Source organism: Crocodylus porosus, unplaced genomic scaffold (assembly GCF_001723895.1).
Source record: "Crocodylus porosus isolate Cpor-Errol unplaced genomic scaffold, CroPor_comp1, whole genome shotgun sequence".
In the NCBI taxonomy this organism is placed as follows: domain Eukaryota; kingdom Metazoa; phylum Chordata; order Crocodylia; family Crocodylidae; genus Crocodylus; species Crocodylus porosus.
Genome location: NW_017728915.1, coordinates 5854778 through 5877752, shown reverse-complemented (window position 1 = coordinate 5877752; position 22975 = coordinate 5854778). Strand labels below are relative to the sequence as shown.

Below are 22975 nucleotides of genomic sequence, written 5' to 3'. Positions count from 1 at the left end.
GCAACAAGAGTCAGTGAGAAAGAGTAGGATAATTGGGGATCCTGGTTTTCTCTGTTTAAAAATCACGAATTCTCTGATTTTAAACCCTCCAAATCCTCATTTCCCCATGGTTAAAATGAAATGTCACTATATATATAGTTATCAGTTGAACAGTTTTTTATTGATGTATTTACAATTTTAAAGCAGTTTGGAAGACTACCAGTGCCTCAATCATTATAATAAAAGTAGCAAATTGCCTGTCAAGAATGACCGGGTAGGGGGGGCAGAGACAGAGCCCAGTGTTTGGCCCTGCCCCCTTGCAGCTTCTGCCCAGAGCTGGCCCAGCCTGGCTGCAGCCCCACACTCTGCTGTGGGTACAGAAATCTTGGGGTGGCACATGCCTCCCCACCATGTCGCCTGTGCACCCTCCCTGTCTCCCTTCAACATGTGGCCTTTGCCTCTTCCCAGCTCCCTGCCTAATACATAGCTTGTGCTCTCCACAGCTGCCTGGTTGCGATGTGCATGTGCGCACACACTTGCATGTGGCACCCCCTGCCTAATCACACTCTTGCTCCTGTCAGCCTGCAAGGGGAACCTGCCGTTTCCCACATTTTTCTCCTTTAAGAGGGAAAATCCATGATTTGCTCCTTCAAAGGGGAAATCTGGATCCTTGGTAATAATAATCCCTGGTAATAATGATAATAGTTTAAAGCTCTGCTCTAATGTTCTCTGTCCATACCTCACACGGTACTTCACGGTGGAGGTCAGTATTTCCCATTTATATATGGGGAAACGAAGGCACATCCAGTGATTTGTCCAGGGTCACATGGCAAAATCAGGAATAAAACGGGTTTCCTGGACCCACTGTGCTGCTCTAGCCCCTGGGTAACACTGTCTTACCAAGAGCAAGCCCACTGTGGCAGGCAGAGAAAGCCTGGGCAGGTCCTGTTACTTTGGGAACTAACAGATGGCAGGAGGGAGAGGCCAGGAGAATGCTTCTGTTCTAACCCCTCTTTGGATGAAAGCCACTGAGATCGGGAGGTTGAGACTTCCATTCCCTGCTTCACCGCTGCCTCACGCTGGGGTCTTCAGTGAGTTTCTCCCAGTATGTGATTCCCCCTTTCTGTACAATGGAGATGGTGGTGGCCCTCCCCTCAAAGAGGGCTGTGGTTGTTCAGAAGGAAACATCTATGAGGTGCTGCAAGAGGGAATCGAGATGGACAAAGGGTTGACCCCCCTCTAATCTTGACCTGTGGTAACAAGCTCCTGACTGATGAGACAGCTGCAGAGAGACCCCTCCACATTGAGTAGGCAGCATCACAGTGCCTTCCTTTTGGCTGGGGAGGTTTCTACAGGGCTGATGCCCCCACTCACCTCCTCTTTGCTTGCAGGTAAGCGGAGTTGTCTTCTTCTCTTCGGAGACTGCAGAGCAGCTGCTGGCCACCCACGTCATTCCCCCGCTCAATGCCTGCACCTACATGGGCCTAGATTCAGGGACCCAGCCCATCCAGGTGATGCTTTCAGCCATGGGTTGGCCATGGAGGGGGTAGGGATCCCCTCGCTGTGCTGCATGGGGCCACAGCCAGAGAGGGGTTGTGTCACTTCTCTGCTGCTGAGGAGAGGGCAAAACTGCCTGAGGGCTGTGCCTGGGCATTGAGCCAGTTTCAGAGCAGGAGTGGGATTCCTTGGTATGGGAATGATGGGAGAGCATAGAAACCTGACCATAAAGGGTTAATTTGCTTACTTGGGCATAAGGTGGCCAAAAACAGGATGAACCCTTGCTGAGCTCACCCTCTTCAGGTCCCATGGGACAGACTTCTCTGCACTTCTAGCAGGGCAGGTGAATGCCCCGTCCTGGATTCAAGCTGCTACCAAAGAGACCCAGGTCTGACTGCAGCGATCAGGAGTTCTGGAAAGAGAGTGTCCTCAGCCCTGGGGTAGGGCCAGTGTCCCTTATATTGCCTCACCCTGAGCTGTTGGAGAGCACCCCCCATTGCAGCATGGTGGACTACTGGCAGGTGCCGAGACATTCTCATTGTCTGCCCCTCCTCAGCTGTCCCTGTTCTTTGACATCATGCTGTGCATGGCTGAGGGCATGACCGAGGAGGACTTTGTGAATGGCAGGACCCAGGGAGCAGGCAGCAGCCATACAAAGGGGGCAGTGGGCATGAAGAGTGCCCGATCTGTGCTGTGGAAGGCACTCCATGCTCTCCCTCTCAGCATGGGTAAGTACGACCCCCTGCCCCGGGGCCTCCTAGTCCTTCCTCATACCACTCCAGCCCGCTCCAAGACGATTTGCTGTGGTCTCTTGGCCTCTGACCAGCAAAGATGCTTTCACAGTTGCCCCTTGGCTAGTGTCTCTGAGCTGCAGGTGACAGCCACTTCCAGTCACCTATGACTTCCCAGCTGTCACTTCCTCCTCAGTTGCTCACTTGGGCTGATAGCTTGTCAAAGCTTACAATCTCAGCTGGCCAACTCTGACCCATGCCTGGGTGGGATACCTCCAAAGGCAACACTGTAGTGCTGCAGAGTGAGGCGCAGATGGCCACTATTATTGCTCTTTACATCTGTAACAGTTCCACCAGAGGTCCAAAATGCTCTTCTGACTGTGGGGTGATGGCTGTTACTAGGGTTTCTTTCTAATCTATAAAGGACTGTTGGCACTGTTTACCCCTGAAGTCTGGGGATGCTGCTGGGAGAGAGAGCAAGAATTCCTTCTCCCACAGCTTGGCTTGCTACCTCCTTCTCCCACAGGAGGTAGCAAGACCTCCTTCTCCCCCCAGGGAGGTTTGTGGTTCATGCACTCATGATGCTGCTCCCTCCTGTTTCCCTGCAGCCTGCATCCCAGACGGCTCTTATGGCTACATGACCATGGCTGCCAGTGACCACATCCACAACCTGACACTATGCACTGGCTCCATCAGCCACCTTCCCTTCTGCAAAGTGGCGCACTCTCATGTGGCAGTAGGTACCCTTTCCAGCCCCTCTGCTATCACTCTCTCTTCCTTTCCTGCTCTCCAACCCTGGTCTTGCCCACAAAGAGGAGTCTCCGAGAACTCCCACTGGTTCAGGTGCCTGGTGGCTGCTCTGGCCCACACTGGTATTTGTGCCACATCACGTGACACTGTTCAGAGCAGGCCTAGACAGCACAGCAGGGATGATGCCAGCCCCTTGCCTATGATACTGCCCCACTCCTTGCAGGCAGTGCAGTGTAGTCTATTAGGCAGGGCATAAAACTGGGAGTTGAGAGCCCTGAGTCTTGTTCCCAAATCTGCCATTGACCTGCTGTGTGGCCTTGGCTAAATCACTTCTCATGGGCCCTTAGCTTCCCCTCCTGTCAGGCACCAGTCTCATTTAGTGTAAGCTGTTTGGGGCAGGGACTATGTTTTATACGTATGCTTAGCATCTAGCACAGTGGGATCCTGGTCTCCCAGTGGGGTAATACAGTGCCATCCCCTTGGGAGAACTGCTTGGGTACTCAGCACAGACACGCTCCTTCACATTCACTCTCCTCCGCCCTCCTTGTCTCTCCACTCTCTCTCTCTCTCTCTTCCCCCTCCCTCCCCCTTCCTTGACAGGTTTGTTTCTACTTGTTCCCTGCAGCAGCCCCAGCTCCTGGAGGACGGTTCTTCCATCACCAACAGCCTGCTGGAAGGAGCTGTGCAGCTGGGGCCTCGGAGCGTGATCCAACACTGTCACCTGCAGGTATACTGCTTCCCCCTTCCCTAGGTCTCACAGGAACTTTCCTGCATGAGTGAGTGTGTCCTCTCCCTGCAGATTTTAGGAGCAACATAGAGATGTAAGATCTCTCTGCTGCCAGAGCAGCCCCAGTTTGACAGAATGTGAGGCTGAAGCTGACTTAGAGCGGCAAGATTACAAAACTTGGAACCTGAAGCCCCTGGCTGGCTGCTGGGCCCCAAAAGAAGCCCTTTGTCCCTGCTGGATCCTTCATGCTTCTCCTTTGCCACTTTATAGGCTCAGGGATCAGGACCGTTCCCTGTTCTCCCCAGGACGTTTGGCCCTTCAGCCACTTTTCTTGAGAGGCTCTTCCACAGCCTTGTGCATTGCAGTGGTGGGCCATTTTCTTCCTAGATTTCACCCTGGTCCTCCTATCTTTGGTGCAAACACCTGGTGAGTCATTCCCCCTGCCTGGCATTTGCACTGCCACACACCCTTTTTTGTAGTTCTGCCCCTCTAAGTCAACAGAAGTGTCCCTTCATCATATCAGCTCCGCTCCCCCCTGCTGGAATTTAGAGAGCCATTCTCAGTTCTGGATGAGAATGGTGCCCAAAGGCCCCTGGAGCCTGGTTATAAACAACTATGATGAAGAAAAGACCCTGTGAGTCTGGTGGTGGCTAGGTGGGCCCTAGTGCTGCCTCTTATTTCTGGAGCACTCCAGGAGGAGGAAGCTAGAAGCCTGATTTTTTTTCCCCACCTTCCCAGGGACCCTTGAAGATTGGATCAGGCTGCCTCCTCACCGGGCTGGACATGACCTCCTCGCTTGCTCTCCAGAGCTGTCAGTTACAAAACACTGTCATCCAGGGGCACTGCATCAGGCTTCAGGACATGCCCTGCAAAATGTTCACACTGACTGGGCACCACGATGACTGGCAGGTACTTTGGGTACCAAAAATGAGCCATTCTGTTAGAGAAGCATAAGGATAGGCACTAAGTTAGGTGACCTCCTTGACTATAATCAGACCTGTAGGTTCCTTGTTGTCATACTGATTTTCTTAGACATGTGGCTCTGAGCTGTACTCTAGACTGGGGAGCACCAGTGGGCTGGTAATGGTGCCCCATTGAGGACCATTCCCCTAGGCTGGCATTGGGATCTTGAGGGTACTCTATCAGGGCTCAGGTATGTGGAGTTGCACCTCAAGGCTTCATGGCATTTTGGTCACCTCTGCAGACCAGGGCCTGAGACCAAAACAGTTGTGACCTGTGTGAAAGCAGTGGTAGACTGCTGTTTGGAGGCATAAGACAACAGCCTCCAGGGGGACAGTTTGAGAAAACAGGGCAGTACTCAGCTAAGGCTGCATCCTTCTGGCCTGACACAAGGGAGAAGAGGGTAAAGAAGCCTGAGAATGAACAGCAGGAGTGAGTGCCTTGATTCATTGGAATGGGCTCTCCTCACAAGATAACTCAAAGCACCCTGGATGCCAGCCGCAGCTGGTGCTTGCCTCAGGACTGGGACTTCCCATCACCCGGCTGCTGTCCTCTCCCACTTACAGGCAGTGTGAGGTTCATAAGCTGCACCTGCCCTGAGGAATGGACAAGTATCAGCCTGCAAGGTCATGATGTCTAATGGGAAGTGGCTACAGACCCCCACACTGATCTTGCTGCTGTCTTTTCCCCTCAGAGCCCTGCTGGGGATGGAGGCACCTACCTGAATGTACCCTGGGCTGAATTCTTCCACAGGACAGGGATACGGTAAGTGCGAGAGGGTGTCCAGCCACAGCAGGGATCACAGCCTATGGAGGCCTGGGCCCACAGTGAACTATCTCTTCCCTTGCTGCCATGGTCCTGGGCTTCAGGCCACATAGCCATTGGGGAGGACAAGAGAGCTCTGGCAGCTGCCAAGGAGATTGGGGAGCAGAAGTCAGGAGGTCCTTGAATTCAGCTCCAGTCTGTTCACCTGGTTATGGGGAGATGAAGCCCCCTCTCAGCCTTGTGAACCCACCAGCTCCCAGGGCAGATGAGAGGAGGCAGGTGTGTGCAGAGGTTAGGGGAGCATGACTCTGGCACCCAGCCCTTCTGGCATTTCTTTTTACAACTATGTGGCTCCCTTTTTTACCGGGCTCTTGCTTTGGCAGGGAGGGGGATATTTGGGGCCCAGACACCCCACAGGGAAGCCGCTGCCTGCTGAATGCCCGCCTGTTCCCTGTGCTGCATGCCTGTGAGCCCCTGAGGGTCTGGGATGTGCTGTGGTTCCTGGGCTCCCAGACAGGAGGACAGCTCCAGCGGTGGCGAGCCTCATGGCGGATGTCCTGGAAGGAGTTGCTGACCTGCCTTGACCAGGCAGCAGAACTGGAGTCCCGCCGCGCACTCTTCTTCCTGCAGGCCGAATGCAAGCTCCGGAGTGTGCTGTTGGAGCACCAGGACCACAGCCTCCTGCCACTTATCCGTAGTGCTGTCCATGAGGGCTACCAGGAGGCCATGCTGAGTACACTGGACCAGGGTGAGAGCCAGCTGGGGCAGCTGTCTCTGTGTCCTGCAGCAGGACCGGCCCCATTGGTGTCATGCTTTCCCCACATGTGCTTCTCCATGGCATCATATCATGATGCCAGTTCTTGGCTTTGTGAGGCCCTGTTGTGATTTACCGGCATGGGTGGGGGCAGGGTAGACCCATGAGCCCAGAGGCAGTGATAGATGGGGAAGACTGCAGAATGGGGATAGAGAGAATAAGGCACATGGCCTGTCAGATAAGGAGGGCTGTGTCTCACTTTCAAAGGACACAGCAACAGCCCAACCTCAACTCCTGTTGCAGTAGATGTCAGACTTGTAGCACACTAAGAGAGTAGCCATGAGCTGGTAGTGCAAAGAAGCAGCACCAAGCAGCTTCCTCTTGCTCTTAGAACTGCTGGGCCAGTGCTGCCAGGAGCACCTCAGAGTCATTACCTCTGTCTGTGGAGATGGGCACAGCACTGGCATTGGCAGCACCATTTTTTTTATGCTGTTCCCCACTGTATGAGGTCTGTTCAGAATGATATGGCAAAGATGCTCTATGGCTCATTCTGCCCTCAGCTCTTCCAAGTTGCGTTCATTATGATGAGCTATAGGAAGTGGACATCTGGGCACTGAGACTCAGCAAGCTCGTTTCATTCAGGGCACCCCATAGCACAAACTCCTCTTGGGAACACTTGGGCTTGTTCTTGTTCAGGCTGGAGGAGTTTTGCAAGCAGAATATGAGGTGGCCTCCACCTGGGAGAAGAAGAGATTAATTCCTCCTGGGCCAATGACCCTTCAGGCTTTCAACCTGCTGGTCCATGACTGGCTGGTTCTTGCTGTTTACCCATGGCTTCTCTACTTTACAGTTGCATCCACTGCCAGTGACGCTGGAGTGGCAGCCCGGGCCCTTGCCTGCATTGCTGATGTTCTGGGCTGCATGGCTAAAGGAGAAGGGGGCTTACGGAGTGGTCCAGCTGCCAACAGGGAGTGGCTGCCAGCCTTCCATCGCTTGGAGACTGGGGACATTGCTGGGGGAGTGAAGGCACTTGCCAAGGAGAGGAAGAAGTGGCTGGGCAGGTATGGCTAGGTAGGCTGGACTGACAAACCCATGGCTTCTAGAAGCTAGTGAGAGGGAGACTGGAGATGGCCTTTGTTCTCCCCAGTGTCTGCCTGAGGGAGGATGGAGTTGCTGAGGTCCTCAGGGCTGACTGTAGGCACTGGCAGCACAAACAACAACTCCTTGCAGCTGATGGACCCCACTCACACCCCACTGGGAACCAGTGACTCCTAAGGCACAACTGTTTGATTGGCTTAGCCCAGCTTCCCCTCTCTGAGGGGCCCCTCCACTGCAGTGAGTGAAGCTCCAGCCTCTCCTCCCCCATCTGTACAATACCTAGATTGTGGCCCTAGCCCAGTGGCTGGGGGCTGGCTAAGTGTGGAAAGTAACCATGGCAACATGTGCCAGAGGCCTTTATTGGCACCTGGTTGCCTTCCTGCAGTCGGCTCAATGTGCTTTCAGACCATGGCTGGCCCCCTCACTGACTCTGCCACTGGCTTGGCTGGACCTTCCTTCCCCAAGCTTTCACCTGTGCCCCCACACAGTGCATTGGCCCCTGACCCTTTAAAATCCATGGGGCTGGGAACAACCCTGTGGACAGGAGACGAATTAGCTCCCATGTCCACTGATGCTAACAGAGCCAGGCACCTTCGTGCCCCAGAGCCCATGCCCTGAGAAGGTAATTGTGCATTTGCTCCCTGCCTACTGGCCACCAATATCCATCTCCACTTGTCATTGTAGGCCAGCTCTGCTGGTGAGAGCCGCCCGGCACTACGAGGGTGCTGAGCAAATCCTGATCCGTCAGGCTGTCATGTCATCCTGCCGATTTGTCAGTGTTGGCTGGGCAGAGCTCCTTCCAATCGGCCACTGGGTGCTGGTGGAGTGTCCTGCTCGGATAGATCTCTCTGGTGAGCAACTCTGTGCACGGCAGCTTCAAGAGGCTTTCTACAGTCCTGGTTTCAAAGGGTTTTTTTTCCTGTCCTTAGCACTGGGCTGGTCTCTTCTCCCTACCCAGCCTGGGTGGGGCACAAGCCGTCTTTTCTCCGAGGGACAATATAATGGCCCTCCTTTTACCCCAGCTCAGGAAAGCCTGAATGCTGGAGTTGTCCAAGACCATAGATATAGCTTATAAAAGGTGCAGGAGAAAGTGCACCAGGCCCCAGTGCAAGGAACACCACTGACTGAAGAGGCCTGTTCCTCTTCAATAGCAAGCAGCAGCCACCACACTGATTATTCATTTAAGCAGTGTACTTGTCCCCTCTGCAGGAGCTATGGTAGTTTGGGAGCAGGTGGAGGAGTGGGGCAGCTGTCCTGGGTTCAGGGGGATGCTGATGGAGAAGGAGTTTGTGGGGGGGAGCTTGTGGCACTGCCTTCTGGAAGAACTTGAATGAAGAGAGAGTGGGGCCTGGCATGTTGGGATCCATAGGCCCATGACTATGTAGAGCAGCACCAAAGAAAGGGGAGGGCACCATGGAGACTAGGAGAGGCATGGTAGGAGGGGAGGCCTGCAAGCAGGTAGAGGGCTCTGGCTTGAGTACACATTTACCTGCTGCTTCTTTTGCAGGAGGCTGGAGCGACACTCCTCCAATCACATATGAGCATGGGGGAGCCGTGGTGGACGTCGCCATCCTGGTGGATGGGTGCAGGCCCATCGGTGCCCAGGCCCGGCGTATCGCAGAGCCAGAACTGCGGCTGGTCAGTACCAGCGGGACACTGGAGGGTGAGGTGCTGCTAGAGCTTGTGTGCCAGGATCTGGAGGACCTGCAGGATTACTGCCAACCTCATGCACCAGGTAGGACCCCAACTATCTGGTCTGAAGCAACAGTGGCTGCAGAGCCACATCCCAACTCTGGTCTCTTGGGGTTTTCATGCAGTACCCCAGGGATGGCAGAGTACATGGAGCTGAAGACTTGCATTCTTCAAGGATGCTTATGGGTTGGCTCCCAGGGGTGCTGAGCAGGGAGCCAAATGTTACTCCGTGGGTTGGGATCTGGTGTTTCATGGGCAGTAGCTTCAAGTGTCTGGCTCCCCTGATCCAGAGCATGCTCTGCCTAGCTTTGCACAACTGTGGAGTCTCTTCAAACACCTGCCTTTTTGTTGGGGGATATAGCCTGGTCCAACAGACTGTGCTGTCTGTGACATGGCACCTCGGTCTGGCCACAGACATGACTACATCCTCTTTACTCACTGGCTTCTGCTGTCCATATGCGTTGTTTGCTGGGAGTGAAAGACAATTTTTGTCTGCATTGGTGTCCTCTGGGGGATTTTTTCCTTTTGTTTCTAGGGGCCTTGCTAAAGGCAGCTTTCATATGCACCCAGATTGTGACCTTCCCTTCCCAGAAGCCCTTGCGGGTGCAGCTGCTGGAGAACTTTGGAGGAGGGTTTGAACTCCGCACCTGGTCCCTTCTGCCACATGGGTCAGGCCTGGGTATGTCCGTGTTCTGTCTCTCTGGACTGTGCAACATGGTCTGAGCAGGGAGGTGGGGTTAACCCCAACCATGGCTCTGTGGGGACTTTGCTTCAGTATCCTGTGCTGGCTAAGGGCAAGAGCCTCAGCCCGTTACAGCCTTGCTTTGAGCCCAGCCTGGGGCCAGTTTGCCAGGGGCCTGGCTATTCACTCTGAGCACAGAGTGAGGAGCTCAGGGCTGTGGTACTCCTTGAGCTCATGTTCACCAAGCAGAGGCTCCCTAGGATGGGGCTTCTTGGTAGCGCTCACTGAAGTCATTGTTTCAGGGATAAAGAAACTCAGTCTCCCTCTGAGCTTCAGGGGACACCCTAATCTCAACAACAGCCCTCATGGCCAAGCTAGAGGGCTCACTGGTAAGCTCTGTGGGACAGCCTAGCCAGTAGTCCCCAGCCAGCTGAGGGACACAACTGCAGAGCAGAGCACTAAGGAGAGAAAGAGATGCCTGGAATAGAGCTGGTTCTGTCCTCTTCTCCAGTTCCCCTCCCCATAAGGCCCAGAGAGGGTGCCTGCACTGCCTGGCTTCTGCTTATTTGTGGAACAGTGCTGGAGCAGTTGTTGGGAGCAAAGCTGGGTATCCATCCCTATGTACTCTCTTCCTTACTCCTCTGCTCCTGCCTTTGGCTCCCCCAGGCACAAGCAGCATTCTGGCTGGTGCAGTGATGGCATCTCTGTACCAAGCAGCTGGGAAGTCCACCAGCACAGAGTCCCTCATCCATGCCGTGCTGCATCTGGAGCAGGTGCTCACCACAGGTAAAGGCTGGAAGGAGAGTTGGGGAGAGGGGCAGAGGAGGCCCCGGTCTTAGTTAGAATAATTGAAGATTAGGGTTGGAAGGGACCTCAGGAGGTGATGTAGTCTAGCCTCCTACTCAAAGCAGGGCCATCTCTCTTGCCAGTGTCCCCATCCCCTGTCTCTATGCTTTTTATATACAATCTTGTTACCTGTGAAAGCTCATACTCTCTGAACCAATTTGTCCAAGTGCCACCCTGCCCTACCTTCCAAGCAGCCTTGACGGATAGATCCCAAGTGATGGAGTCTCTTAGGAAGCTGATCAGTGGTTAATCACCTCCATTTAAATAACCATATCTCAGTTCGGGTTTGAGAAAGTGTGTGCACACATGTATGCATATATGCACAGGCACAAGCAGATGGGTTCATTGCCCCTCACATTAGGAGCTCTGACAGAGAGTGAGAGAGAGCAATCATGGAGCTCAGCTACCCCCCCCCCCCAACCAAACCACTGCCATCCTGGGCTGTGAGTGGGACTGCAACTGGGAAGGGGCCTTTTCCTGTGGTCAAGGCCCAGTGCTGTTTGAAGGTCCTTGTTGCCTGCAGGAGGGGGCTGGCAGGACCAGGTGGGCGGGCTTGTGCCAGGCATCAAGATTGGGCGGTCGAAGGCCCGGCTGCCCCTGAAGGTGGAGGTGGAGCAGATCCCCATGCCGGACAGATTCATCCAGACACTGAACCAGCACCTGCTTCTAGTGTACACAGGAAAAACTCGGCTGGCCCGCAACCTGCTCCAGGTAAAGTATAGACAGTCACGCCACCTTCCTCACCCTGCGGCTGGGAGCTGCTGGGGCCTGGAGGTGCCTGCCCGTCACCATGCCTGAGGCTGGGCTCCAGCTGTGCTCCCACACAGCCTGCATCACACTTAGAACAGGAGGAGACAAGGCCTTGTTCAGCAGTATCTCATGGCCACGACTCCTCCTGTGGGGACCGCACTGCCAAGAAAACCCAGGAGTCCCAACACCTGGAGGTAAAGCTAGACAATCACCTTGCTGACTTGACGATCACCTTGCTGGGGTCATTTGACCCCAATACTCTTTCCTGCCATGGCAGGGGGTTGGACTCAATGATCTGCTCAGGTCACTTCTGACCCTACTAACTATGAAACTATATGACCCTTCTACTGCTCCTCATGGACTCTGGCCAGCTCCCCCCAAGTAGGGCTGTGACAGACATGGTGAAGAGAACAGGCCCCCTGTGGCCTTTTGGTCATTTCCTGCTATAAACCTCATTGCACTTTGCTAGGAAGGGGCAGTGAGAGTCAGTGAAGGGAAACATCCTGCCCAGTGTTGCAGCCTAGAAGCCAACTTCCTGCCCCTGCTCTTTTCACCAGGCCACAGCTGTTGCCACTGTCGCACATCACAACACCAAGGTGACATGGTGAAAAGTCAGGTGCCTCCCTTGCTTGGCTCTGCCCCTACTGCAGAAAGATTCCCCTTAGCAGCAAATCCCACACAGCTCTCCCTATCAGCTTTTGGCTGTTATCTAGAGGCCCAACCACCAAGCCGTACCCTGTCAAAAGAGATGGCATGTGCACCTGGCTTAGATGGGGAGGCAAGGTACAGTCACTCCTTGCCATTTTAATCATTGTGCTGCATAACATTGCTTAACCTTGCCCCCAAGAGCCAGTCTCTGTTAACTCCTCCTTCTGCTATGACAGCTGGGCTTGCTTCAAAATGACTTCACTGCCCCTGACTACAGGCCATGCTGGAAATTGTTCTTCCAGTGAGACTTCAAGGCCCTTGTCAGGATGGGAGCTGGCCACTGGGCACAAATGCTGCCCCACCCAGCCTACAACCTTGCTTTCCTCCCACAGCTCTCCACTGTCTTCCCTCCCTTTCATTTTAAAAACTGTTTCAGGCTGCCAGCTGCTAGTCAGGTATAGGACTAGTGGCCAGTGATGAGGCCACAGAGGATTCAAAAGATCTGAGCACAGCCTGGGCCCCTATATCTTAACCTGGATGGGGGACCCTCCAGGGATCCTATTGCTCTGCATGAGCCCAGAGAAGTTCAGCCACACAGAGCAGGGAGGATGGATAGTAACTATTAACATCTGCAGACAGAGCTTTGCCCTGGGGCTCACTAGAGAGCTCAAAACTTGCCTGGGGGAGAGAGCTATAGCCTATAGGGCAGCTGAAATAACTGAGCTGCTTCAGTTCAGGCAAGGCCTGAAAGTGGGGCTCTGTCTTCTCTGGTAGGTGTCAAAGCTCCCTTGGCTACAGCTAATGCCTGTGCTTGTTCTCTTCTCTGCCTGTCTGCAAGGTCTGCCTGCCTGCAAGCCAGAGGGACCCAGTATTAGAAACAAGTTAAATAAGCCCTCGTTCTCCATTGTAGGAGTCGGCATTAGATGCTAAAGAAACTGCAGCCAGAGTCCAAGGGTGTATTCCATTTTTGTGTGTGTGAAGGCGATACCTCCCATGACTGGCTTTTCCTTGCAGGACGTCCTCAGGAACTGGTATGCCAGGCTGCCAACCATTGTGCAGAACACTGATGCTCTAGTGAGCAACGCAGAGGAGTGTGCCCAGGCCTTCCAACAAGGTAACACAGCTGCAGATGAGTATTGCATAGCCCTTCTCTGTGGTGAAGCAGAACCTGGACAAGCCGAGGTAGTAGTTCACTGGCTGGGGCCTGGCCTTGAGAAATGCTGTTCTCATTGGCAAGCACTTGGCTAGAGCATCCTGACAGAGAGGCTGCAGCTGGCAGGCAGAAATGCTGCCAGAAATCATGGTCTGTATAAATTTCTCATTTGGATATGACACAGGCTCAATGGGACTTGCAGTGAAGGGCAGTTACCCATCTATCAGAGAGGTGCAGGCATGTGAGATTCCAGTCCCTACAGACCTTGCCTCCACATATTAGTTTGTGGGAAGGCTGCATTGCATGCTGGGAGTTGAATTTGGCAGGGAGCAAACCTTCATAATAAGGGCAGCTGCCATCTGCTCCATTTCGAGCCCTTTCCAGGGAAGCCTTAGCTCTCTGACATGCCAGCCCTGCTCTGAAGCCTTTGGTGCAGTTCCAGGTGGCAATGGGGAAATGAAACTGGCAGAGCAGGGTAGGGCGAGAGCAGCAGGACAACATGGAGTGTGGAGCAGTGTGTCAGGTCCAGACCTCCAGAGTTGTTGGAGCCTGTGGGCAGCTCCTGCTGTGGCATTCTGCTTATGGAATGGATAAACTATTTGCTTGGCCTGGCATTTCAAACCCAGGCTCATCAGCTGACCAGTTAGCTGCCCCAGTCCATTCCCCAACACCTTTAAATTGGTTGCTTGGGCAAGTCCCACACAGACCACAGAACAGTGATTCCAGCTCCGGCTGTGGGGGCAGTAAGCATTCCCAGAGCGGTGACACCTGACGAAGGAGCTGACCACGTGTGGCTGAGTTTTACTACTGCATTAAGAGGCTGCAGCTTCTGAAGAGTGAATGAGTCGGAGGGAATTCACACAAGCAAAATGCTTGGAAGCTGCACATGAAACTTGAGCAAGCTATCTGCCTTTGGTCAAGCATGGCAGCACCTCATAGCATCTGTGCTAAAATTCAAACCATGCCTGTACCAAAGAACTCTGAAACCAGCCTGTCTCCTCCCCTCCTAGAGACACTAAAAGGCTGACAAAGTTCTATAGAGAGGTGAATTGATGCCTGTGCTGCTTGTGCCTGTGCATATATGCATACATGTGCATGCACACTTTCTCAAACCCGAACTGAGATATGGCTATTTAAGTGGAGATGATTAACCACTGATCAGCTTCCTAAGAGACTCTATCACTTGGGATCCATCTGTCAAGGCTGCTTGGAAGGTAGGGCAGGGTGGCACTTGGACTAATTGGTTCAGAGAGTATGAGCTTTCACAGGTAACAAGATTGTATATAAAAAGGAAAGAGACACAGGATGGGGACACTCGTAAGAGAGATACTGAGTGGATTGACTAGATTAGTTAAGATGAACAAGGTGGTTAACACATGGAGTAAATGGCTAGTTCAGAGAATGGGATATGAATCTAGATTTCCTGTTGAGACCATGGCTGATGTGGTGCAATCTGTGAATGATTTCCTGTTTTGCAGTGTCATGTTTCAGGGCAGTCCCTGCATATAGCTATGCTGAGATGAGTGATGGAAGGTTCAAGGAGGTTAAAGTGTTTCATCACAGGGCTTTGTGTGTTTCTCAGGTTAATGCTGAACCAGCATCCATTCGTTCTTGTGCAGGGATTTCCCTGTTTAACCAAAGCAGATTGCAAAGGGGTGCTATAAGGACTCTTTCTGCCAGTCCTTTCCTAGCATCTGCTGACACAGGTTGTTGCCTACAGAAGCTTATACCTCTGTGAACCAGTTGGTTTCTAAGCTGCAACCCTACCCTGCCTTCAGACTAACATGGCTAGCCACCTCTGCACTCAAGGTCAGGATTATTCTGTAAAGACACCCCTGTCACCCCATGCACACACACATACCATAGACTCTAGTAATGACTGCTAAGGTTATTGGAAGTTTTTCAGCTATTCAAATGTAGATTGTGTGATAAGATCAGTGCTTCACAGCCCTACAATTACTAAAGCAGCTACCATGCACAGGTTCCTGTCTGTTATAACTATAATGTTATGTGCAGATCACTTTACCCCAGGTTTAATGTAGACTGCTAAATAACAGTATTAACAGTATAATAATGTAACAGTATAATAATGTAACTAACTAAATAACATTGCTTTGAAACCCCACAACTATGTGGCTATCATGCAGGGGGTCCTGTTTGTCTTGTACATTGTAAAGATTTTAATTTTAACATAAAATGTGTAAATGTGCTGTAGCTTGGTCACGAGCTCTAGACATGAGGCAGGAAGCCCCGGGGAAGTTTCTGTGCTCCTATTATGCAGGTCAGAGTAGATAATCATCTTGGGCCCTTCTGGATATCACTGGGAGTGCCAGGTTACTGACTGCAGAAGCTGTATTGCTGATGGCCATAATCGCAGAGGCCAGACTCTGGCTTTTCAAATTACAGAGCAATGCAGCTGCCTCTTCTCAGAAGCATGGCTCTGGAATGAGAAAGAGCACAAGGGAACCACAGAGATTTTTTCAATGCATTTTTTTTTTAACTACAGATGTACTGAAACATTAAAGGAGATGCAATATTTCCCCTTCCCCATGGAAGGTTATAAATATACAGGCATGATTAAGAGAAGCTCTGGCACAGGAGCAGTGATGCATTTCTGCACTGTAGAACAGTGAAGAATCAGGATAACAGAGTAGAATAATTCATGACTGATAGAAGCAGCACAGTAGACCCAGACTCTGTTCTGTGTAAGTTCAGAAAGGTATAACAGGCAGGACAGGGGACAAAAAATTGTTGCTGTCTTTGTCTTGACTGACTCTTGGAGTTCTTGTTCTTTTCTCTAGGTAACCTGCCTTACCTTGGTGACTGTCTGAACCGCTACTGGCAGCAGAAGAAGTGCATGGCCCCTGGTTGTGAGCCTCTAGCAGTCAGACACATGATGGAGGCTCTTCAGCCTTATGTCTATGGGCAGAGCTTGGCTGGAGCAGGAGGTGGTGGGTTCCTCTGTGTCTTAACCAAAGAGCCCAGGCAGAAAGAAGCCTTGCAACACATTTTAGCCAAAACAGAGGTGAGATATGAGCAAAGAGGTGTGCCTGTCCACCGTTGAGGAACTTAAGCTGTGGATGGCTCTGCATGGTCTTTATATTGGCATAGGTCCCAAGCACAGCAACAGAGTACAGATTACAGAACCCTTCCCTGTGCAGCCTGACAGGAAATGAAGATGGGTGGAACTGAGTTTGCAACTCATCCTCAGCACACATGTGCTGCTGTAGCACCCCTCAGTCATTACCTGTTCAGAGGGGCTAGATAAGGGATGAAGGAAATGCTCAAGCCAGTGGTGTTTAGCCTCCTGGCCCTACAAGCCAGGTGCATAATACAAGGCCAGGCCAGAGGCTGGATCTGGGTCACAGGTTTGGTCTGTGGATACAATCTGGTGTGCAGGCCCAGCCCTGTGTGTTGGATCTGACTGCCTGCCAGGGTGGTCCTACCTGCATAGCAGATTTGATGCTGCATGCAGGGAGACCTACTGGCTGGATGACATGGCCTCACAAGCCAGAGGTTGAGCACCCCTGCCCAAAGCCATTACTTCATTACAGCACATTTCCTGATGAGACTTTATTAAACTAACCATTTGTTCTAGGGCCTGGGGAATTTCAGCATCCATACAGTTGAAGTTGACACAGCCGGTTTCTCCATGCAGCTTGTGGGGAGTGACCTGAAATCAAGTGTCCATGGAGGGGGTGAAATGGCTCACAGAGCCCTGTGACTGGCTGCAGCCCTACCCTGATCTTTATATGCTCCCAGTGAATATTCAGAATGCAACCCTTCCATGATATGGAAAACCTGCAGTGGGATTTGCCACCCACAGTAGCTGCTGCCTTTCAATTCGTCGACTTACAGTTTTGATACCAGCAGCCAAATGCATCTTATGGCTGTTGAAGTGTATGCATTGCTGCCACTGGCTGAGCCAGGAAGCCCCCTTCTGTTAAGACATGCTAGATTAACACTACAAGAGGGGCACAGTCATGGTCAGTCATGCTCAAGAAACTCTTCACTTCCCCCTGCAACACTAGGCTGCATCTACTGCAGTAGGGGCCAAGCTTTTTGGCAGGGGTGCACAAATTAGCTCTGTACCTCCCCAAACTCCTGTTCCCTTTGCCTGCCCAATCAGCTGCTCTGCTTTCTGCTTCATGCTGTATCTGCCACTATGTTCCCTTGTCACACACCACACACAGACTGGCATGTCACTTGTGGCACCTGTGCTATGTTAGACACCCCTGGTCAATGTAGCAAAATGAAGGCATGAATAACGCTTGGGTAACAATAGCAAGGAACAAGAGTCACAAGCTAGAAACCAGAGCATTTACTATTGGGTCTCAAAAGGCATGCATACTGGTTGGTAGCTCATGCTGGGACCTCTTTACTGCTATCATGCTTTACTTTGCTGCATGGATGTGCCCCAACCACATCACACTCCATGCTGAACCAGCAGCCTGACAAAGCTGTGTCCCCTGTATCCTGCTTGGGAATGGACCTACCCACTGGAACTTGAGCCACAGAGAACAGGACTAGCCTTTGCCATGAGGGTTACTTTTCACCAAGCCTTCCCATTTAGAACAGGGCAGAAGAGCAGCTTTTCCTGCTGGCAGTGGGATTAAACCAGTAGGAAAGAAGGCAGCTTAATGGGACTAATGAATGTGTTAGATTGGTATCATGAACGGTACAGTATGTTCTGACACAGGTTCTCATGACCCTCAAGGTGAGAAAACAGCAGCCAAGCCCAGCTGTGTGGCTGTTTTCTGCTGGACACTCCCATTCCATCAGCTGTAACAGCCCAAATCTATGCCCACACTGAAGGCATGGAGCTTTTTCCTGCTTTGATGGGTTCAACCTCACTTCCTGATTTTTCCTGGAAGGAAAGAGTGAAACTGCCCAAGTATCTTATAAAATGGGTTGCATGCTCCCTTTCTTTCTGTAATGAGATGTCACTGTCTCCATTTCTTTGACTAAAAAGATATTCTGTGTCCCCCTGTGTGGGTTCCCATACAGCACAGTATCACTCTACTCCTCCCTATCCCTGCAGGAGACAGCCTACATTCTTCTGAGTGCTCCGTAAACTTGAGTCAGGCCTAGCCTTCCATGCTGGAGTACTAGGCGTCGCAGGAAGACAGAGACAGTAAAGATGGAGCTAGTCCTCTCCTTCCCCAGCCTTAACCATTTGCAAGCTGTGTGGCTACCAGACTTCTAGCTTAATAAAAACTTAATTCAGGCTCCCTTAAATGAGTGCAGTGCCATCTGCAGGGGCAGTGGTGGTAGGAGGCACTTTCCTCACTGGAGCACAGTAGAGATGCAAGACATAGGATAAAGTACATAACCAAAGCACAGAAGGAACAGGCTTTTCCCCTCTTTACCATCCAACTGCCCTGTAGACCAACTCTCCCAATTCCTCCAACCTTCTGTTACAAATTACACCCAAAGGAATGCTGCCCATCTCTGCCTTTATTTACTAACTTATTTCACAGGGCACGAACAGGAGCAACAACCCTGCTCCTTTTGTAAACTTTACCATCAGCATAAATGTGATTTTCAAACAAGCCCCAAGGAAGCTTCACCCACTGGGACCATTATTAGGAGTGAAGCCTCCATCCATCAGCCCCCTGGGCTAGGAATGAGCTCTCACAACTATAGTAACCGAGGTGTCAACTAGCAGCACAGAAAGGGGAAGGGGACATCAATTACACCCCCTTGAAGGAGCAGGGCAGCACCAGATATGGGCATATGGCCTTCAAGCCGCTCTTCCAGTGGTCCCACAGAGTTAGAAGACATCAAGTACGGCGTGAGACTCCTCACAGCAGCAGCAGCATGTAGCACTACAGCACTGTGGTCTGTGGAATCTGCTACATTGGGGCAGGCAGCATTCTTTGGCCAGAGTGCTGACAAACCACGATGCCTACCTTGGAGGGTGCCGGAGTGCCAGCATGCCAGAAAAACAAAGGGGGGGGGAGGGAGGAAGGTACACAGCAGGATGCACTGCATCTTAGTATAGTCAATAATCATAAATGTTGCTTTTTTTTCTTTACAGTAAATATCAGATCTTCTAAAAATTCTAAACCTGGCAACAATAAATAACACTTCATGTGCTACCTTTACTTTTGTGTATTTGTTAAGCATGTTGTTATGAGAGTGAGAAAAAGGAGACAAAAAAGAGAGGAGAAAGAAGAAACAGACAGAAGAAAAGAGAGAACAAAAAAAGAAGAGAGAAAATAAAGAAAGGGTGCTGAAAGGGAAAGCCTAGCCAGAGCTCAGGGGCTGGACAGTCAGCGCAGGGTCTGGACAGCATGGGGAGGCATCGCAGGAAGGCTGGCCCAGCAGGGCCCTTGGGAAGGTGCCAGCCAGAGGAGAGCAGGGGCTGCTGTGGGGCTCTGCAGACTCAGGCCACAGTGGGAGCACCCTGGGGCTCCTGAGGTGAGGGCTCAGCCCAACCCACACAGCGCTGCAGGAATGGGAAGCAGGCAACCTGTCCGTAAGGGGACTCCGCCTGGCTGAGGCAGGATACCGAGTTTGGCAGTCTCCTGGTTCAGCTTCTGTGCATGCTGGGTACAGCATGAGCGGGACAGAGCCTCTGAAGCTGCAGGAGCACCCCAGGCTCTGGAAACAGTTGTTGGAGGCAGTGCTTGGTGCCAAGCCAGCTGGGAGCCTACAACCAACAGCCCTGTACAGGACCTGGCCCACTGAGGGGAACTGTGGGTGGACAAGGCCAGGGGCCGAGCAGGTTGGGACAGCTGTTCTCAGGAGCTCCCACAGCCAGGCCCTTGCACTGGGGGCAGCTCCACCCTGCTCACGCTGCACCCAAAGCCCCCCTAAACCCAGCATCCTGCCACGGCCAGACAGCACCTCACAGGCAGGACAGCTGTGACCCATCCCTGTGGAGCTGTGCAGGCTGGGCCCCACCTTGGGCACTGCTGGGTGCCCCTGCCCACTGCAACCCAAGCCCACAGAGCTCCAGGGCAGCCTCACTTCCCACCCAGCACCTTCCCAAAGGCCCCCCACAGTGCCTCCTCCTATACCTGCTTCTCCCTGAGCATCCAGCCCCAGTGCCTCCTCCTATACCTGCTTCTCCCTGAGCATCCAGCCCCAGTGCTCAGCACCCTGGTGGAATAGGGCATTCATCTACCTGAGCCCTGGGCTTCCCTACCCACTGGGAGCTATCAGGGACTAGGCTGAAGGGCGCAGGCCAGGGACAGAGGGCAGGGTCAGAAAAAACTTTCTGAATCCCTGCCTGTGTTCTCCTTGACTGTCCCTGGTGCCTGCTGCAGTGCTGAGACTTGTGGCTGCTCTGGATAGCCCAGAGCAGCAATTTAAAAAAAATAAATTAACAATTTCCTTGTACACCTCCTGGCGTGCTAGGGAAAATGCGTCTGCATGCCACTACTGGCATGTGTGCTGGGGTTTGCCAATCCCTGTCCAACATGAAGGAAGGAGAGGAGGGAAGGAGTGAGACAGGTGCTAAGCAGTCCATAAGAACAGACTAATTCTGTGGTAGTAATGTCATGGTGCTTCAATAAGGAGCTCCACTTGTATTCGTCTGTTCTTGAGATTTCACTAGTTACAGTGAACAAAGGTAACCACATGGCTCTTCAGCATCCAGTTCTTCCCATCCCCAGGAAAGCCCTTTTGTATCTGCGAAATGGAGCATGAAAACAGACACCCAAGGCCAGCATGCGACAGAGCTAGCATTTCCTTTGGCTTGTGAACAGGCAGGGTAGCATGACCAGAGGCTGCTAGTGTGCAGGCCACACTGCATGTCCAAGAGGATCACTACAAGCGCAGCCTTTTAATGTCCTCGCTACGGAAGTCGATTCGGAGGGCTAGCACTTGTCGGACCTCTGCTGGAGTGAGGCGCCACGTCAGGGGGCCTGAGTTTGGACCCCAGTAATCCAGAATTTCCGTTACCTAGAGAAAGAGGACAATTGTGGAGGTACTGGAAGCAACACAGCAAAAGCATCCCCTGTACCCAAGGCTATGGGTATGTCTATGATCACAGACAATCCAGGGAATTATGTGGGATAGTGACCATCACCAGCTCTTGTGAGCGACCTCAGCTAGTGGGCAAGTGTGGGAAGCTCCCAGCCTCTCCCAGGCTATGTGCTACAAAACCTGGCTGTGCTGAATAAGTTGTCTTGGGAGCCAGCTGGCCATCCTAACCCCACTAAAGCAGACAGAGAAGGCAGCTCACCCTTTCCAGATTGAGGATAGTTGCCATTTGGGAAAGACGAGCAAACTTGTCTCGGATAGTCCAGGTGGTCACTGTGGTGAGATATGCTACAAGAGATCTCAGCTCCTTGTCAAACTGCAGGCCACCAAGCTGAGGAAACCAAGCACACTGCATTACTCCTCTTCAACAGGCGCATGGTTTTGTGATGCCAGATGCACATGCACAGATGTCACCCTTCAGAGGGGGAGGATTTCAACTACACCCCTGTCTCAGGGGCTGAAAAGTAGGCATGCACTTGTAGTCAGGAACTCCTTAGCTGGAGCTGAACCCTCTTTATCTGGAAGACAGACACTCCCAAATGCTTCCTTCTGAAGCTTATGCTTCAATGAAGGCACTTTTCAGCTACCTTAGCCTGGTCAAAAATACTGTGGTCATGGAGATGGGAAGGAAATCTGACACTGGCTCGAAAGGCCATATGGCAGCAGGATCCTTGATGTCAGGACCCAGTGCCATTAACAGTGAGTGAGCAGATGTGTGACTGAGTTCCAGATGTGCATCTCTTCCACCCCCATCCTCATGCCTGTCACAGGAAGCAGAGTTTGAGACCAGACCCTCCTGGGATAACAGTGAAGACAAGATGCTGCCATTTAAGAAAAGGAAAACACCATTCTTTGCTTACCCTACTAAAGGTGGATTTGAGAACCACTTTCTCCAGTTCAACGGCCACAAGACTGGTCATCAGGCTAGTGAGGCTGTCATAGATCACAGGTGATAGACCAGCCTAGAAACAGAAAACTAGGTCACTATCAGAATAACAACCAGAGATTGATGGGCACAAACACCAATGAAAGAGTTTTTTGGGGGTTTTTTTGGTGGGGGGGGGAAAGGAGGGTGGGGAGACCCTGCCCATTCATGGGCCAAGGGAATTGCTAGCTCTATCATTTCTATACTGACTGAGAACAGCTACATTCATGGTATTGACAAGCAGGCTTAAAATAATGGAGTCAAATGACACCAAAACTGCACAGCACAGCCAGAGTTTGGACTTCAGAAAAGTTGTAGGATAATACTGATCTCTTGGGCTTTCAGTACTTGGAAGGCAAGCCAAAGAGTTGACTTTGCGATGTCTGATACAGCAAGGTGAGGAACTGGGGGACATATCTCTCTCTTTTCACCACAACCAGGGCCATGACGTCTTGGTTTGCAATTTTCTGAGTACGACCGAACCAAAACCTGACACTGCCAGAGCTCACCTTGAACTCTGCCATTTGCTGTTCAAGGTTGACAATGAACTGCTGGACCCAAGGGTCATTAGCTTCATAGTCATTGAACTCCTCCTAATATTGAAGAACACAACAGAAGGTTGTTAACTCACCCCACAGCTATCACCCACCACTGCCCAAAAATACTTTCATTTGTAGCTTCCTTGGATGCTAGAGATGTACTATGGGTACCCAGCTGGCTCACCAACTGTCCCCAGTATCCACACTGCATTGTGATGTGTGATTTCCTCCACAAGCCATGAGAATACAAGCTGGGTCCAACCTTGGCATGAATTTATGTAGCTAGCACCCCTATTAACAACATATGTAGCTATACAAGCCAAAGATTATTTATGGTCGTGCTTCAGAGTATAAGATAATTGCTTGCAGGGTGCAGGACTCCCAACCTTCCTTTGCTATGTACAGTAAGACAAAACTGAGCAGGCATGTTCCAGCAAGGAATTTAGGAAAATACAGGAAGAGTCTTTCTGGACCATTTAAATGCAAT

At 51.8% G+C, this 22975-nt stretch overlaps 2 protein-coding genes across 8 annotated transcripts in view; one reads left to right on the top strand and one right to left on the bottom strand.

The window, feature by feature from the left end:
• The window catches only part of FUK (fucokinase), a 41486-nt gene extending 22765 nt beyond the window's left edge, over positions 1-18721 (top strand). For 3 of the 5 annotated variants that reach the window (XM_019535598.1, XM_019535596.1, XM_019535597.1), the window contains exons 9-24: positions 1371-1490; positions 2033-2204; positions 2816-2943; positions 3583-3684; positions 4423-4593; positions 5339-5409; positions 5793-6157; positions 7014-7224; positions 7946-8112; positions 8769-8996; positions 9489-9632; positions 10302-10421; positions 11005-11192; positions 12894-12993; positions 15834-16057; positions 16631-18721. In XM_019535598.1, coding sequence (XP_019391143.1) covers positions 1371-1490; positions 2033-2204; positions 2816-2943; positions 3583-3684; positions 4423-4593; positions 5339-5409; positions 5793-6157; positions 7014-7224; positions 7946-8112; positions 8769-8996; positions 9489-9632; positions 10302-10421; positions 11005-11192; positions 12894-12993; positions 15834-16057; positions 16631-16756 — 2637 coding nt within the window. In that variant the 3' untranslated portion in view covers positions 16757-18721. Of the gene's footprint in view, positions 1-1370; positions 1491-2032; positions 2205-2815; positions 2944-3582; positions 3685-4422; positions 4594-5338; positions 5410-5792; positions 6158-7013; positions 7225-7945; positions 8113-8768; positions 8997-9488; positions 9633-10301; positions 10422-11004; positions 11199-11563; positions 12853-12893; positions 12994-15833; positions 16058-16630 lie in introns of those variants that run through there. The other 2 variants (XM_019535600.1, XM_019535599.1) reach the window with 2 other exon arrangements.
• A 1274-nt stretch (positions 18722-19995) lies between these two features.
• The window catches only part of COG4 (component of oligomeric golgi complex 4), a 29935-nt gene continuing 26955 nt past the window's right edge, over positions 19996-22975 (bottom strand). For 2 of the 3 annotated variants that reach the window (XM_019535603.1, XM_019535601.1), the window contains 4 exons: positions 22459-22542; positions 21885-21986; positions 21227-21355; positions 20077-20943 (listed from right to left, as the gene is read on the bottom strand). In XM_019535603.1, the coding sequence (XP_019391148.1) occupies positions 20809-20943; positions 21227-21355; positions 21885-21986; positions 22459-22542 (450 nt within the window). In that variant the 3' untranslated portion in view covers positions 20077-20808. The other variant, XR_002101207.1, reaches the window with a different exon arrangement.